Here is an 18,980-nt window from a genome sequence, read left to right on the forward strand (position 1 = left end):
AAAATGACACTGAACTGTGACTTATACAGGACGTTTTGTAAGGTGATTTGAAGAATACATTATATTAACAATTTAATCCTTTCCCTAAGAAGTTTTCAGGAGACATAAGAAACAAGTTGTGCATGTATGAATTATTCACACTTTTTAAACAAAAAAGCTATAATCTATAAAGATTTTTATTTGCACCTCTAATGTATGTAAAATTAAGAAGACAAATGAAAATCCTCAGGAGACTCTGAGGAATTTATAATTCTAGTATCAGAAAAAGACATACAGTAGCTCAAAATAGATTGATTCCAACGTGGTGAATAAAGGAAGGGATTTTGGAGCAGGGAGAGTTTAAATTAAGGTTTGTAGAATGAACAAAATTTTCCAGGTAAACTTTATGGTGTTGGTTTTTTATGTGGGAGAAGATACTTGAGCATAAACTGTAAGAAAAAATACTGGAGGACATAATCTAAAAGTAATGAGCCAGGAGCAACTGGAATAATAGGTGAATAGAAGAGTGTTTGAGAAGCTGCGTACTTTGGTTAGGATCAGTCTTTAGAGTTGTAAAACAGAGAAAAGAGAGCAGAGCAAAGCTATTACTTTGAGGAAAGAAAATGTCATAAAATTGATGTTATTTTATAAGTCCTCCAAGAAAGATTAGCTTCATCATAGATCAGCTATATTAGAGAACATTCTGAAATGACTCTTATATATGAAGATCTCAGTATCCAAAAATGGGTCTAGTTACCAATGAAAATCAATCTCAGGAAAAATTGGTCAGTATATGAGTCTCCTCCATTTTCAGAAAACGATCAGGAAGTGAACTGCAAACAGAACAGACTTACCCTTGTTCAGATAACTCACTAATCCAAAGGCCTGGATGGCATAGAAAACTATGTTGACACCAGCACAGGATATAAGGATTGATGCAATAGGAATGAAAATAGACTAAGAAAGTAAATTTAAGTATATATAAGACAAGCAGGAGAGAATGGGGATGCAGATCATGTCTGAAATCTGATGGAAATTTCAGGTAGGATCATATGAAATCAGAAGTTGGTAAAGAACATCTGAAAAAGCAAGAAAACTTCTCATAAAGCGCATCCAGCAATCCTAATTCTGGGAATATATACTAAGAATCCCAAAACACCAATTCAAAAGAATATATGTACCCCTACATTCATAACAGCATTATAATAGCCAAGATCTAGAAACAGCCCAAGTGCCTACCCATCAGTAGATGAGTGGATAAAAATAACTGTGGTACATTTACACAATGAAATATTACATGGCTGTAAAAAATAAGGAAATCTTACCTTTTGCAACAACATACATGGACCTGGATATTACTATGTGAAGTGAAATAAGCTAGTTAGAAAAGACAAATATCATATGGTCTCACTTTTATGTGTAATCTAATGAACAAAATAAACTGACAAACAAAATAGAAACAGAGGCATGGATACATGGAACAGACTGACAGCTGTCAGAGGGGAGTTGGGAGGGGAGGGCTGGATAAAAGAAGCTGAAGGGATTAGCCAAAAAACAGATATGCATAACCCATAGACTGAGACAACAGTGTGGTGATGGCCAGAGGGAAGGGATGGGGCTGGGTGGAGGTGGGCAAAGTGTGAGGGGAATGGGGACATCTGTAATAAAGTCAATAATAAAAAAGCACACACAATTGAGTCATCTTAAACTTTACTTAAAATTATTTTCAGAAAAGAAAAGAGCTACAGAAAATTTATACTACAGAGGAGTATCATGAGATAAATGTATTAACAGGATCTGGCAGAGCTAGAGGATGCAATGGATGACATATGCCATTCACTCAACTATAAGGATGCAAGTTCTGGAGCCAATTATATATGTCCATAAGAGACCTATTCATGGCACAAAACCAATTTGATCTGTAGATCATATCTCAAGTAGAACCAAGAGATCTAATACATATCTTAATAATAATCGAGGAAATTAAGAGGTATTAAAAGTGATTAGACTACTATTTATTCCTTATTTTAAAAACAATAGCACTCTAATTAAGCTCCTGTGATTATGGCTTGACAAGTTCCTTTCACAGAGATGAGGCCAGGAGAACCAGGTAACTCCAGAATGCAAAAATGTCAGTGCAATAGAAAACAGGAGCCAAAATATGGACATCCACATAATCAACTGAGGCACTGGAGAAGGAAAAATCCATACTTATTCCTGCAATAGTTATTTACATTTTCAATGCATCATGAAAATTAGTCTCCATTATCAGTTTCTATTCCCAAGGTCAAATCTCAATTATTTTAGTTCTTACAGCCTCCTCAGTAATTTCTGAATTCCCTGCTTGATCTCCTTGGTTCTCACACCATAAACAATGGGGTTCAAAGCTGGGGGGATCAGGTGGTGCAAGATATTGAGTAGGATAGGGACATCTGGGGGAATTCTCTTCCTGGCCAGGTTAGTGATGACCAGAACCAGCAGGACTGTGCTGAAGAAGAGGATGAGGATGAAGTGGGAACCACATGTGCTCAGGGCCTTGACTGCAGCACCCTCAGCCTTGATCCTTAGCACAGCTTTCAGGATGAAGGAGTAGGAGAGAATAATAAGGATGAGGTCAGAGCCCAGTAGGGTCCAGCCTGTCACAAACTGGTAGAGCCGGTTGAAGGTGATGTCACCACAGGAAAGTTTGGACACTGAGAGGTTCGTGCAGATGCAGTTCTTGATGATGTTCTCTGCACAATATCTGAGTCGGGAAGAAAGGATTGGAACAGGAAGAAAAAACAGGGCATTCCGGGCTATAACAAACATAGTAGCTCTAGCCACAAATTGGTCAGTTATGATGGACGGGTATCGTAGTGGGTGGCAGATGGCCACATAGCGGTCATAGGCCATGACCATGAATGTGCAGGACTCCATAGCAAGGAAGCAATTCATGATGAACATCTGGAGGAAGCAAGCAGAGAAACTGATGGACCTGAGGTCAAACCAGAAGATGGCCAGGACCTTGGGGATGACGGTGAGGCAGAGCACGATGTCCAGCAGAGAGAGGAGGCTGAGCAGGTAGTACAGGGGCTCGTGCAGAGACACCTCGAGCCAGATGGTGATCAGTAGGGTGGCATTGGCCCCCATGGCCAGGAGGAAGAGGAGGCCGAGGGGCAGGGACAGCCAGTGCTGCCAACTCTGGTAGTTAGGGAAGCAGATAAGGAAGAATTCAGAGACTGAAGCAGTGGAGCAGTTGCTGAGAGAGGTCATGTATAGAATCCTGTACAAACTAGGAATTCAGAGTCCCTTAAAATGCAGAACAGAATATGTTATCATTGAAAGTATATGTTCTAGTTACAGTGGAACTCAGTTTCCATTGAGGATCTTGTCTCAATGAAGTTTTAGTTATTTTTTTATTTAACTTTTTCTGACAAATGTGCCAACATTTATTTAACCATCTCTTTGTTATATATTTAGTTCATTTTCAGATTATCCTTGCTTCAATGGAGTTTTCAAATTATCGCCATCATCAATCATCACTAACATTTATTTATTTATTTATTTTCTTTTATTTTTTTGTTTTTCAATTACAGTTGTCCCATTTTTCCCCCGTTGCTCCCCCCCACCCAGCCCATCCCTTCTCTCACAATCATATCCCTCCCCGTTGTCCATTAACATTTAACTGAACACATGTCATGTGTTATGCAGAATGTTTATATTCACGATCTTACTTTATCTCTTAAAAAACATGTAAGAGTAGTTAATACTGTTATACTAATTTCACAGATAATGAAAGGGTATAGATAAAAGGGAGCAGAGGAGTTTGAATAGAATCAGTGAATCAGTAAGCAATGAAGGACCAGGGAATCTGACTCAGTGTCCATGCTTACAGCCACCACACAGAATTTAGACTCAACCAGAACAGGTCCTTAACTAATCCCTTCCTTCCTTCAGTGTAGAAGGGGTAGCCATATGGAGAGCTCTGTTACCTTACTCTAATAAATTGGGCAAAGACTGACATTGAGATTCTATATTTTCACTCATCAGAAAATATTGGGTTAGAGGTAGAGGAGCCCTTGACCCTACCCAAGGCAGTGATTTCTTTCAGCCCCAAAGAGGATTCCAGTTTAAAGGCATAGTGTTTATTATCCTCTTACTGGATTATCTGCTGTTGTCTGTCTTTGTGAAGTTTCAACATGTCTTCTTTTGTCTGGATCCTTTAGAAGGGCCTCTGAATTTCCCAATATGGTGAGAGAGACAGTCAGTACTGAGAGATACAGCAGGGAATTCACCAAAGGCAGAATGGAAGCTAGCTAGTGTGTGAGTGTAGGCATATAAACCTACATAAGAATCCAAGTACCTGGTAAGCAAAATTGCCTATAATTCCTTGGGGCCAGGATCCAATTTTTTCAGTATATGGAATCTATGTTCTGTAAACTCATCTGCTTTGATTTCAGTTGTTTCTCTAGTTGGTACTGTCTTATTTTTATTATGGCTAATCAAAGAGCAGGGTGTCCAAATTTAGGTTGGTTAACAGTTATGGCTGTCACAGAAAAGAAATCTGAAAAAAGCAGGGAGTCATGACAGAAGGAGAGAGGGAGCCCAGTACCCATATAACCAGTATAGTTGGGATTACTGATGCTGCTCAACCATCCCATCTAATTGTCTCCTCTATGTGGGTGAAGTGTGAATGAGAAGACATCAGACTCTAGTTGCCAGAAAACATAAGATCCAAGGGCTATCATTTTGAATATTCCAGACTTTTCAAATACAGTACAAACACACACACACACATGCACACATGTGCACACCCACTTATAGAGCTTCAAAAAACAAAAGACTCGGGAGTTAAAACTTGGATGGGGACAATTATGTATCAACTATGTCTTGTAGTTTCATGAGTAATTAGGTAAATGGCCCTTAGTATGAATCAGAGAGATAAGAGAAATAGGCAACATACCCACGTTTCCTTAAAAGGCTTCTCCTTTCTAATAACCTCACTCCTGAATCTTCAGAGTCACTCCACCTATTTGAATAAGCCAGAAAATAAGTGAGTGCCTTCTCTATACCTGATCTTAATGTTAGGTATATTAATATGCAGCATGGATTTAGAAAAACTTTTCTGAGAACTTAACAAATAGGAGAAAATTGAGAGAAAGCACTGTAATGCAGTATAGTTGTGGCTTTAATAAAGATAATCTTAGAAACAGTAGGAGAGAGTCAGAAGTACAGACAAATAATGCAGTGTGCTATGATTAAATAGTTGGCTTCAGATAAATTCCAAATCTTTCTCTTAAACTCATTCTATGCCCTTGATATCTATTCAAACTCTGTGGTATCTAGTTTGCTCATTGATGAAATAAATACTTGATATTTAAATTTAAGCCATTGTCATGGGGAGATAAAATGGCTATCATTTCCTGAAGTTCCATTAGGCTCAGAGCTACAAAAAGATGAGAGCATCAGATAAGGATATAAAAAGAGACAACATTCACCTGGTGAATATCCTTGTAGAATGGTAAGAGAAGAAAGGTCTGTCTAGGTGGATGCTCAGTAATGATTAGTGATGAGTGTAGGGGCTTGCAGATCTGACTTCTTTGGGGGAAAGAGATAGGAGAGCAGAGATTCAGAAGACAACGATCAAAGGTATGCAGTGGCATCTGCAGCTATGTGAGGTCCAGCTGGTAGGCTTGTTTTGAATACTGTTAGAAACCACAGAAGATTTAAAACAGAGGAGTAATGTGCTATAGATGGGACAAAGGATAACACAGAAGGTAGTGAGTCCTGAATGGTCCAAAGAAGAAGTGATTAAGAGCTGAAAGAAGGTCATGCACATGGAGAAGAAAGGATGCATTTGAAGGGTGGGAGGGCTACAGAATTTGGTGCAAGAAAGGTTGAGGGGGCAGAGAGAGGCTGAAGTCAAGAATGTCATGGAGGATCTTTAAAACATGTTTAAAATACCTTTAAAAGAGGATCTTTTAATTGATACAGAGAAGAAATATCTTTTTCAAACCTTCTGTAGCACAGGTATATTCTCTCAGGCAGTAATATACTTTCAACTCTGTTTAATAGTTCTTTTAAAACTTCTTAATAGCTGGGACCATTTTTCCTCTCTGTCTGTATTCTCCTCTGTAAAACTGAGTCCTCCTGATTTGAGAAATGAGGATTTATTGGCTATCTGGGCAGTATTTCCAGCTACAATATTCTAGTGCTATTAGTTTGCATTCATGGACTGATATTCACAAATAAGTTGTAGTGGTTTCTTGTTTTAAGCACGAATGAACAAAACATATTCTTTGATTATAAAATATTGATAGTCTCAGAAGGTCAGACAAGTACTGAATTAACTAAATAACAGTAAAAGATCTAATCCCAGCTATGATTGCCTAGAAAAGGAGTGATCACCTTGGCTCATAGAAGAATTTGACTAGTGTAAAAAAGGAAGATTCTGACCCAACCAGGCACACAATCTTGAACTCCTAGTCATGACATGGGTGGGAGTCTATAAGCCTATAGAAGTTTTGGACCCACGGCACTTGTATGCCCACAGTTTGACTTAAACTCAACTCTGAATAAAATAGCAGCTTTGGGTCAGTCTGTGCCATTCACCTTTATACCAAGATCTCAGTATCTTGGCAGCTTTGGCATCTATGCCCTATTGAAAAAGTTCAATTTCCTGTACATACTAGGCTCCCAAATGTCCCTCCTGTTAGCATTGTCTTCCTTCTTATAATTTCCCTGGACCCAGCTTGAGACTCACCGTCTTAAGAAGGTTGCACCACTGTTGTTTTTGGCTGTTGGAAAAAGCACCTAAACTGGTCCCTCCAAGGGCTCTAAAGATTGATTTTATGGGCCCTGGCTCCACTATGGGCTTTCCCTCCCCATTGTTCAAAGGACATGTTCCCTTGTGAGGTACCTGTACCCTGAATCTCTGTGGTCTATTTCTCAAGAGTATATTATAAAAAACTTAATTTAGCATTGTCAATAGAGTGTAGGTAGGAGACATCAAAGGCTCTTGGGGATCTGAATAAAGAAAAAGAAACTGAGAAAAGAAAGGGGGAAAATTGAGTAATGAGAATTCCTCAGGAAAAGTTTCTGTCAATAGACCTGGGGGTAAGAACTGGATAAACCACTCTCAGCACTGTAATTGTAGAGGGAGATGATAGAAGAGCAACCCTAACAATCAAAGGAGCATACATCTCAGATAAGCATGGACCATGGACAACTAACTGAAAAGGACAGGGAGCACTTTTCCTCTGAGCCCTTCTCTTGCAACGGGAGCATTAGAGTTCTGGTCCCAAGCAAATCCCTGACAGTGACTTTGTAATACCTGTAGTCTCATGTCTAAGTTGTACTTCCATGTACAACTGTATTTTGTCTAAACTGTTTCCTAAATACAGTTATAGAAACTGCAAATGTTAACAGTACTCATCTTCCATAGAACCACACTTGGCTTTGATTTTTCTTTTTTGGAAAACGACGTGATTGTCACCAGTGCAACCTCCACTGCTCTGAATAATGCACAGAGGACCTGGAAAAGAGCTCCTTTTGTGAAGAAGGTCTCTAGATGATAGTTAGAAAACAGAAATTGTAGCTAAAGTTAGTATTTTTTGGCTTTGGGCACAGAAATCCTAGAAAGAGAAGAGAAAGTGGAGTCTGGTTCTAGGTCTTACACTTTTCTACCGATAACTGCCAGGCAGGGATGTAGATGGAATGTAATTTCCTTCCTTTTATGCACTAAATCCTCTCCTTACCTCTAATTTGTTACCAAGAGATCCTGGGTGAAGCCTCAAAAACTTTGGCAACATCAAATACATTTTATTAATATGCTCAGTGAAGAAAACTATTACATGAGCAAGTCATTATTCAGTAAAAGTATATTGCTACAGCATGCAGCTTACACTGGGCAAAATACACTGGTCCTCAGGGTTTCTTATAATAAATAATCCTTCTCCACTCTCAAATCATGGAGATGTGGCAAAGAGACAACTAGAGGCTTAAGTTTGAAGCCTGGTCCTACCATTTCTGGATTACTTCTCCTTGGATAAGTTCATAATCTCTCGGAAGCACATTTTTTATTCATCTTAAATATGGGGATATTGAACCTTCTGACAGAGCATTGTTTATATAATAAAATTGTTTTATTATTTCATTGAACAAACATTATGACCTTATTTTTACAAAGTGCTATACTACAGGTTAGACATGTGGTACATCAAAGAATAGTTTCTGCAAAACTTAAATCATACTAAGAATTACATTAGTAATAATAATAGTGATAACAATATATCTTTTTTGGGTTCTTTTTTTCTTTTAGTATTTTTTATTGGTTATGTTGTTACAGTTGTCCCAATTTCTTTTACATTTGCTCCCCTCCACCCAGTACACTCTTTCCCTCCAGCAATCCCACCTCCCTTAGTTTATGTCCATGGGTCGTGCAGATAAATTCTTTGGCTTCACCCTTTCCTATATTATTCTTAACACCCCCCTGTCTATTTTGTACCAACCAATTATGCTTCTTAATCCCTGCACCATTTCCCCATTTCTCCCCCTTCCTCCTCCCAGCTGATAACCCTCCAAATGATCCCCATACCTATGGTTCTATTCCTAGTCTGGTTTGCTTAGTTTGTTTGTTTTTTAAATTTTGTAGATTCTGTCATTGACAGTTCTGAGTTTGTTGTCATTTTAATGTTCATGGTTTTGATCTTCTTTTTCTCAAATAAGTCCCTTAAAATTTTATATAATAATGGCTTGGTGATGATAAACTCCTTTAGTTTACATTGTCTGGGAAGTACTTGATCTGCCCTTCCATTCTAAATAATAACTTTGCTGGGTAGAGTAATCTCGGTTGTGGGTCCTTGCTTTTCATCACTTTGAATACTTCTTGCCAGTTTCTTCTTGTCTTCAAAGTTTCTTTTGAGAAATTAGTTGATAACCTTATAGGAACTCCTTTGTAAGTAACTCTTCTTTTCTCTTACTGCTTTCAAGATTCTCTCTTGCTCTTTGACCTTTGGCACTTTAATTATGATGTGTCTTGTTGTGATCCTCTTTGGGTATAGCTTTTTGGGACTCTCTGTACTTCCTGGACTTGTATGTCTATTTCCTTCACCAAATTTGGGAAGTTTTCCTTCATTATTTTTTTACATGAGCTTTCAAATTTTTGCTCTTCTTCTTCTCCTTCTGGCACCCCTATAATTCAAATGTTGACATGTTTAAAGTTGTTCCAGGGGTTTCTAAGCCCCTCCTCATTTTTTCAATTTTTGTTTCCTAATTCTGTATTGGTTGACTGTTTATTTCTTCCTTATGGTCCAAATCATTGATTTGAACCCTGATTACCTTCCCTTCACCATTAACTTTGTGTGGATTTTTCTTTGTTTCACTTAGTACAACCTTCACTTCTTCCCTTATGCATTTGCCATACTCAAGCATATCTATCAAGTCTGTGAACATCTTTATCATCAGTGTTTTGAACTCTGCATCTGCTAGGTTGGCTATCTCTTCCTCTTTTAGATTGGCTATCTCTTCCTCGCTTATTTCTATCACTGGTACCTTGGTCTGTTCCCTCTTTTGGGCCATATTCTCTGTCTCCTCATTTTGACAGGCTCTTGTGTTTGTTTACTTCTGTGTCTTAGGTAGAGCTGTCACATCTGTTACATTGTAAGGGGTGGAGTCTTAGGTATTCATTAGTACAGGGTGATCTATTCACAACGTTGTGGTGCTGTATGTGGGGGAGGGATCTGAGAGGGAACAATGCTGCTTGTTCAGAACCTGCTCCTTTTTCAGGCACTTCTCCCACTTCCCATATGGGACTGGCAACTCTCTAGCTGTTATTCTGGCCATGGTTCCCAGAGTGGATGGGTCTGAAGATGTTCTAGGACTTTGGGGCCCCTCTAAACAAGTGGACTCTGCTGAGAGACTGGTGGTTTCTTCCTCCACCCCAAACCCCACTGGTTCTCACAGTCAGAAGCAATGAGGCTTTATTTTCCCTGGCACTGGAACCATGAGCTGTGCAGTCTGGTCTGGTGCTGGGAGTGCTCCCAGGTTTCCCTTCCTACTTTAATGTGTTACTGCACTTTCTGATGGCCACCGCACTGCATCCTCTCCGCCCCTCCTACCTGTCTGGATGAATATTTCTTCTTTATATCTTTGTTTGTTGGACTTCCATGCAGCTCGATTTTCTGGAACTTCTGGTTGTCTCTAGTTTTGAGGTAGTTGCAGTCCTTCTTAGTTGGGGGAGGAGATGCAGCATGTCTGTCTAGGCCTCCGTCTTGGCTAGAAGTCTCTAATTTATTGTTTTTGATGCCGTTGGAAATAAAATTGTTTTCTCAATTTTCTTTTCCAATTAATTATAGCTGGTATATAGAAATACAATTAATTTTTATATGTTGATCTTGTATTGTGTAATTTTGTTGAATTTTTTATTAGCTCTAATAGATTTTTTGTGAATTTTAAATAATTTTTAAATAGATAAGATTGTGTCATTAATAAATAGAGATAGTTTACTTTTTTCCCCCTAATTTGAATGACTTTTTCTTGCCTAATTGTTCTGACTTGAACTCCTAGTACAATGTTAAATAGCAGAGGTGAAATCAGACATCCTTTTCCTGTCTGTGAACTTAGGGAGAGAGTTTTCAATCTCACCACTGAATATGACATGAGCTGTAGTTTTTATTCATAAATGCTCTTTACCATGTTAAATAAGTTTTCTTATACTTCCACTTTGTCAAATGTTTTCATCACAAAATGAAGCTAGGTTTTATCAATTTTTTGCATCAGTTGAGAGATTCATGTGTTTTTGCCTTCATTTTTTAAGTGTGGTATAATGCATCATTTGATTCTGCTATATTGAATAAACCTTCTGTTTCTGGAACAAATCACACTTGGTCATGGTATATTATCCTTTTTAATATGCTGTTGGATTTGATTTGCTAGTATTTTGTTGAGAATTTTCTATCTATATTCATAGAGATGTTTTTCTGAAGTTCTCTTATTAAAAATATGTATGGGGTGAAAAATGTGGGAAGGATTAGGCAAAAACAAAGACCCTCAAAGATACAGAAAACAGTATGATTACAAGATAGACAGTAGGGGAGATAGAAGAGGGTAAAGGGAGGGTAAATGGTATTGGAAGGAGTCTTTACTTGGGATGGTGAACATATAATATACAGGTGATGTATTATAAAATTGTACCTGAAACCTGTATAATTTTATTAACCAAAATCACCCAAAATTTTTCCATAAAAAAGTAAAACTATATACATTCTGTAACATAAACAACAAATCCCAGTCTGTGTGTGTGTGAAATTATTTTTTGAATTCACCATATATTTTCTAGTAGAATGAGCTACATTTGACATTTTAATATTATTACCTCAAAGTCAGTCAGAGATGACAGATTAGAGATTTATCAGGTCTTCACTGGGCCCATGCATAGTCATTTCCATGTGTGTAGCTTTCTAGTTTAAGAATACTTCAGAACTTTGAACGACTCTGTGTGGTCAATTTATTCCCCAAGTTTGCCTTTTAAGCTTTTTAAAATAAAGATTTTTATTTATTTGTTTTTAGAGAGAGAAAAACTGAGGGAGAAAGAGAGAGAGAGAAACATTAATGTGAGAGGAAAACATCAATCAGTTGCCTATTGTATGCAACCCAACTGGGGATAGAACCAGCAACCCAGGCATGTGCCCTGAGTGGCAAACGAACCTGTGATCTTTTGCTTTGGGGGACAACACCCAATTATCTGAAAGCCACACCAATAGTGCTTTTAAGTTTTTTGGTCAATGTCTTGTTAGCTCCAACTCTCATTCCTGCTTCAAGAAGTTGCAATGTTAAATAATTTTTATTGATTGTTTTGACTAATAGCCCAGGGAAAAGGCTGTTCACAGTGAGTGAGTTTTGAGTCAGTCCAAATAAAGATGCATCCTGTGAAAGGGAATTTCCTGAGAGCTTTCAGATAGGTTATATAAGTACAGTTCTCTGAGGCTGTATCTTTAAGGTACTGTTAGTTCCCATCCCAGGGGACATGGGGTTTTAAGAAAAACAAAGATACCTTCTACTCAGAATAATAAAGGGCCTGCCAAGAAAATGTTAAGAGAATTTTCTTAGAGATTTAGAGATTAAGGTAAGTCATATTATGGTTGGGTTATAAAAAATAGCATAATGGTGTAAGCTTACACCAAGATGGAGGAAAAGTGAAAATGAGGAAGATAAGATGAAGAGAGAATGCACACTCATAAGCTTCTGAAACTACACTTTTACCTACCTGTACTTATACCTATGACTGTGCATAATCTCACACACAAAATGAAAGGGTGAAAGCTGATATGAAAGGAGAGGCACCAATGTACCCTGTATCAGTACCTATTGTTTCTGACCCTGCATGCAGGTGCAGAGATGTTAATAAAAAGAGGGAGGACATGGACATGTTTCATCTATTTTCTAGAACTGTGTTAGGTATAGTAAAGGTGATCAATAAATGCTTTGAATGTTGAAGTCATGAATAAGTGAATCCTGAAGCAGGACCCTGAGGGATAGACTTGTAAAAATAAGACCCAGGGCTAGGATGTTGAAGCATCTGAATAAAGGATGGCAGGATGGCCATGAGACTGCAGATTAAAGAAGAATGAGAAATAAATGTACATTATGTCTTCCTTTTATGATCTTCATTTTCAGGAAATGGGAATGTGCATATTTAGCATATGGTAGAGGTTGGTGGAATAACATCAGGTAAGAAGATCCCACATTGAGGAAATGACTGTGGAGAGCTGGATATAGTCCCAGATAGCTCCTAAGAGTTAGGACATCAAATGAAGGGCAGGAAGCCAATATTATTTCTAAACCCAACAGAGATTGGAAGATATAGGAATATAAGTTGAAACAAAATAATAGGTCAGTATACAGTATAGAATGATTAGTGATTGGTTGCTTTATAAATGTTTACCAACTAAAAATGTTCTCTCAGAGAGGAGGGAAACACCAATTTTCAAACCCTCCTAGAAAATCCACAGAAATAAATGGAATAAGTTAATTTTTTTGAGATATAACCATATTTTATTTTAAAAGTTTCTGTTGTATGAAACATCAAGAGTGACCAAGACACCAAACAATTAGGAGGCTGGTCATCAATTTACTGAATTTCTGGATAAGGTCATTGAGAGGATGACAGGTTCCCTTTTTATGCCTTGACAGGTCACTATGCTTTTATTTTCATTTTTGTTTCTTACTCCTCACTCCACCTAGAATAAAATTTGTTTTCTTCTTTGTCATAGTATTAGCCTAACCTCTTCCCTGAAATTTTTCTTGACCCACTTCTTCACCTACAACATTTTGTGCATACTTCTGCATAGTACTTACAATACAATTTTCAAACTTCACCTTTAGAATTTTATGTTCCTTACTACTCAGTCATCTCCTTGAGATCATGTGACTAGTTTTATTCAAAAATGTATTCAAATTGTTAAATAACTGCTAATACATAGATGAATCACTTCTCTATTTAAGTTATATATTCTCCACTAATAAAATACAGGATACTATTTTTGATCATTTTCAAATTACAAAATTGAGACTTACAGTTCTCTCTTCTCCAACCCTAGCCATCCAACTCTACACACACACACACACACACATACACAATATATATTTTCTGAGAGAATTTTCCAAATTGTAAAATTATCTCTCAGTTTTGCTACTCTTCATAAGTTTCAAATGAGCACCGTTAGAATGGCATTTTCCTTGACATAAGTTTAAAGTAGGATGTACTATCTATGCATTTATCTCTGATGGAAGGCTGTCAACTCTGACTTTCCTCAACATCAAGTATTCCTAAATTTAAATCAAAGCTTTCTGTACAATTGTACACACCACATTCAATCACTGACACATCTTCTGTATGACTAGTTTTCCCAAATAAATTATACAGCAATAAGCATCTTCCTGTGTGCTTCAAAATTTTAATGTACTATAAATAAGTTCAGAATTTCCACATATTCTGGACGAGTGCTATAACATAAAGTTACTTGATAATTCCTCTTTTCATGTTTTCCTGAGGAAGACATCCATGAAGACATGAGAACTAAATAGAATCTTTGTGGAAAGTAAATTTTAGGATATACTAAATGCTTCTGCCCTCTCCCCATGAATATAAGGCATAAATATATTTAAGTTTCCTAGCCCAGAATATGTAGTCTCCCCCTCCCATCTGATTTATATCTGGACAGTTTCTTTAGTGGATGTGATTACTTATGCACTCTCTAAATGGTAAGCTTATATAGATTAAAATAATTTCTCACTTCATATTTCATCATAGCTTCAAAATATTCTGTCAATTATCTCTTATTATTATTATCCACTTTCTAAATCTGATGGTAACTTTTTTTTGAGAAACAAATTATGATCTGTTACTTATTTTATAAAATATGACATTGAAATTGCTTGCTGTCCTGTCTCTTATTAATCAAGTAATCTATTTATAAACTTTTAAAATTGAGAACTTCTATGTGGCAGAATTTTTTTCCAGGCATATGAATAAATTAAGATAAATTGTTAATTTTTATCTAAGAACCAGGCCATCTACTATTCACAGACACACATAAAAATAAATGAACATACACACACATGCACACATGCACACAGTAGTATGCACTCTACATTTTGAGGTTCCTAGATTTCCTAGTAGGAGATTAGCCCAGATTATTAATACCAATGAAATCTTAATGCACATAAGCAAAACTATGTGGAATACTCTAGAATTTATTCTTTCCATTTATTTCTGCTTATACCCCGGAGTTTGAATTTTCATTATGCAGAGGAAGTTATTTCTGCCTGCTCTCCCTTATATTAGATTTTTATTTTATTTAAGAGAGTGGTATCAGGGTAGCATGACTAGTCCTGGTTCCATATGATGCTCAGGAGAGGCTAGCAGAACATGAGGAGTGCATTTAATCTTCTTTTCTTTTTTTAATGAATTGAGAAATAATTGACATCTAACATTATATAAGTTCAAGGGGTAGAAAATGTTGATTTAATACATTTCTACCTTATAATATGAATACCACCATGGTTTTAACTATCATTCCTATCACATCACATCCTGTTTTGACCAGAACATTAAGATTAGTCCCTCAAAAAATTTAAAGAATTTAACAGTGTTGAAGAAAATCATTATTTAACCTCCTTTCTAAATAGGAACAAAATGGGATTAAAATGTTCTTTTGTATTTTGTCAGGAATCTGGACAAATGGATAGCGGAACAGGAGTCACTAATGGGAAGTCAATAATTGTTTCTGATAGACACAACAACTAACTGTGGCATAAAGAATGTCTAACCTTAATAACACCTGGCTCTATCCTTCCTCATTCCTTTTGCTGGGCATCCCAGGGCTGGAAGATGTGCATGTCTGGATTGGTTTTCCCTTTTTCTTCATGTATCTCATTGCACTTCTTGGGAATGCTGCTGTGCTGTTTGTGATCCAGACTGAACAAAGTCTCCATGAGCCCATGTATTATTTCCTGGCCATGTTGGACTCCATTGACCTGGGCCTGTCCACAGCCACCATCCCCAAAATGCTAGGAATCTTCTGGTTCAACCTCAGGAATATATCTTTTGAAAGTTGTCTTTCTCAGATGTTCTTCATCCACTTCTTTACTGCTATGGAAAGCATTGTGTTGGTGGCCATGGCCTTTGACCGTTACATTGCCATTTGTAAACCCCTTCGGTATACCACGATCCTCACCAGCAAACTCATCAGCATTATTGCAGGCATTGCCATTCTGCGGAGCCTGTGCATGGTGGCCCCACTGGTGTATCTTCTCCTGAGGCTGCCCTTCTGTGGGCATCATACCATCCTTCATACCTACTGTGAGCACATGGACATTGCCCGCCTGGCCTGTGCCAGCATCAAAGTAAATATAATGTTTGGAGTTGGCAACATTTCTCTCTTATTATTGGATGTGCTTCTAATTATTCTCTCCTATACTAGGATCCTCTATGCAGTCTTTTGCCTACCTTCCTGGGAGGCTCGACTCAAAGCCCTCAACACATGTGGCTCTCACATTGATGTTATCTTAGCCTTCTTTATACCTGCCTTTTTCTCTTTCTTGACACACCGTTTTGGTCACAATATTCCACGATATGTCCACATTTTCTTGGCCAACCTATATGTGGTTGTTCCACCAGCCCTCAATCCTGTAATCTATGGGGTCAGAACCAAGCAGATTAGGGCACGAGTTATGAGGATTTTCCTAAAGACAGAGAGCTAACTGGTCATAGACCTGGGAATATTTAAATAGAACTCTTGTTTCCTGCACTGTAAAAAATAGATTCCTTATGTCTAACCAAGTAGAAAAGAGGAAGACAAAGAAGAGTATGGAGACCAATAACATTAATTATCTTTGAGTTGCAGCTTGTATTATTTCAAATTAATAATATGTACATTAATGATACTATTGGATTGGCACATTTTGTGTCTTCATCCTAAAAGATGGATTTAGATCCTTACTTTACACCATAGAGAAAATTAATCTACACTTGATCAGAGAACTAAATACAAGAGGCACAAATATGTTTAAAAAATTAATTGTAATATTAGTCACAAAATTTTATAGATAAGACTACAATAGCAAAACATTTTTAATGATTAATTGGAATTTATTAAAATTAAAAAATATTATCTTCCAAAGACTAATAATAAAATGGAAAAGTAAGCTATAGTCTGGGAGGAAATACACATCATGTGTATGTATGATAAAGGATCTACCTTAAAATATATTAAAAAACTCACAGTTTAATTATAAAATGAGTCAAATTACCCAATTAAAAATAGATACAATATTGTAAATACATTTAAAAAAATATATGAACTGTCAATAAGTACATAAATGTTTTTTATAATTCATCACTAAACATGTGCATATTAAAACATAATAGAAACAAAACAGAGTCATGGATATATGGAACAGACTGACAGCTGTCAGAGGGGAGAAGCTTGGAGGGCTAGATGAAAGAAGGGAAAAGGGTTAGGTAAACACACACACACTCATATATATATATATATAGACACAGAAAATAGTGTGGTGATAACCAGAGGGAAAAGGTGTGTGGGAGTAGGTGGAAGTGGGCAAAAGGGGAGGAAAATATGAAATGTGGACAGGAAGAGATTTTGCTTTGGGTGATCAGGGCACAATGCAGTGTGCAGATGATGTTTTGTTCAGCTTTTGACTTAAAACCTTTGTGATTTTGTGAACCAACTTTACCCCAATAAATTCAATAAAAAACCCCACAATGTGGAACAAATCAGCCCCTCTGTCTGTGCAATTAAACTTCCTTAAAGGTTTACATCTCCAGACTACTTCTTGATAAATCTATATGACCGCTTCATCTCAGAATCTATTTCTAGGAAAACAAGTTGAACATGGTATTTTTTGGTGTCATACTTTATGTATTTGTTATGAGATTTTCCCAAGCTAATGTGTCTTATTTATTTTTTATTTTTTATTTTTTAATTTTATTTTTTGGTTAGTTAGTTACAGTTGTCCCATTTTTCCCCCATTGCTCCCCCCTCCCAGCCCATCCCTTCTCCCACAATTATATCCCTCCCCATTGTCCATGTCCATGAGTCATTCATATACGTTCCTTGACTAGACCCTTCCCTTACTTATCCCCCTTCCCTCCCTCCCCCCTACCCCCTACTGACTACTATTCTAGTTTTTGCCTATCTAGTTCATTTGTTTGTGTTGCTCTTTAGTTTCCTGTATTGGGTGATATCATATGGTATTTTGCTTTCTTTGCCTGGCCTATTTCACTAAGCATAATGTGTCTTATTTAGCTTGAAGCCTTAAATATTTTTGTCTTTGATTTTCAACAAGTTTACTTCATGTGCTACTTATTTAAAAATATTATTATTGAAATTTGTAGCTCTTTTTGAATAAAATCATATGTCTCTCATTAATTTTGTAAACAATATAGCTGATATCTTTTAAATTTTGCTTCTATGTCATTTTCTCTTCCTTGCTCTCATGTGATTCCAATTAAACCTAAGTGGCTTGGTTATTTATAACTGTTCCTAAGTTCATAGTCATAAAAGGTAATAAGTTAATTTATCTCAAAATTTCATTGACTAGGAATTTAGTGAGGGTAAACAGGGACTGCTCTTCTCTGCTTCATAATGTTTAGAATCTCAGCTATAATCACTCAAATTGTTGAGAAAAACCCAAATGACTGGTGGCTGAAACTAGTGGATTGTGCCACTAATTTTTTTACTCTCATGTCTCACTTTTAGAGCAGGATAGTAGAAATACAGGCTCACCTATGATTCTTGTCTAGAGAATCTACATGTGACTTCTCTAGAATGGTGGTCTTAGAATGAGCCTCTTACAAAAGTCCCAAGAAGTAGCCTTTCCATCAGTACAAGGTTGAAGTTACAGGTTCTATTAAAATCAGTTCTGATTGCGGGAGAGGGGGTGGGTTGGGTGGGGGAGAGAAATTAGGGGAAAAGGGGACAACTGTAATTGAAAAACCAAAATTAAAAAAAAAAATCAGTTCTGAGAAGTTATCTTGCATTGCCTTCAACATACTCTATTGATTCAAACAGTCATATGCCTCTTCAAATTCAAAGAGAAAAAAATCAGATTCACATTTATTGATGAGTGGAGTGTCAATCTTTTTTTAAAGAACAAAAACCACTCTGTTTATAATAAGGCACTCTGAAAATTAGAAATTGAAAATAACATCTCAACAAAGGACATTTATGAAAAATTCATGAATATAATTATATTCAATAATAAAAGACTGATTGGTTTTTTCCTAAAGTTAGGAACAGGACAAGAATGCTTACTTTCATGCCTGCTATTCAATATAGTTCTGTATTACACCAAATGAAATTGAAGCAGTAACTAAAAATCTCACAACAAACAAAATCCCTGGACAAAATGGCTTCACAGGTGAATTTTAGCAAACATTCCAATAAGAACTAATACCTCTCCTTCTCAAACTATTTCATAAAATTCAAGAGGAGAGAAGG

At 36.8% G+C, this 18,980-nt stretch overlaps 2 protein-coding genes across 2 annotated transcripts; one reads left to right on the top strand and one right to left on the bottom strand.

Annotated features, from left to right (window-relative positions):
- Positions 1 to 2,289: 2,289 nt before the first annotated feature.
- LOC150018290 (olfactory receptor 56A4-like) lies at positions 2,290 to 3,231 on the bottom strand. The gene has a single exon (XM_090267697.1). It carries the CDS (start codon positions 3,229 to 3,231, stop codon positions 2,290 to 2,292), a length of 942 nt encoding a protein of 313 aa, XP_090123823.1.
- A 12,042-nt stretch (positions 3,232 to 15,273) lies between these two features.
- Positions 15,274 to 16,221, top strand: LOC150018291 (olfactory receptor 52E8). Its single transcript, XM_090267698.1, has one exon. The coding sequence runs from the start codon at positions 15,280 to 15,282 to the stop codon at positions 16,219 to 16,221; it is 942 nt and encodes a 313-aa protein (XP_090123824.1). The 5' UTR covers positions 15,274 to 15,279.
- The last annotated feature ends 2,759 nt before the right edge of the window (positions 16,222 to 18,980 follow it).

This window comes from Furipterus horrens, unplaced genomic scaffold, assembly GCF_987537825.1.
Source record: "Furipterus horrens unplaced genomic scaffold, mFurHor1.1.pri manual_scaffold_2, whole genome shotgun sequence".
NCBI lineage: Eukaryota > Metazoa > Chordata > Mammalia > Chiroptera > Furipteridae > Furipterus > Furipterus horrens.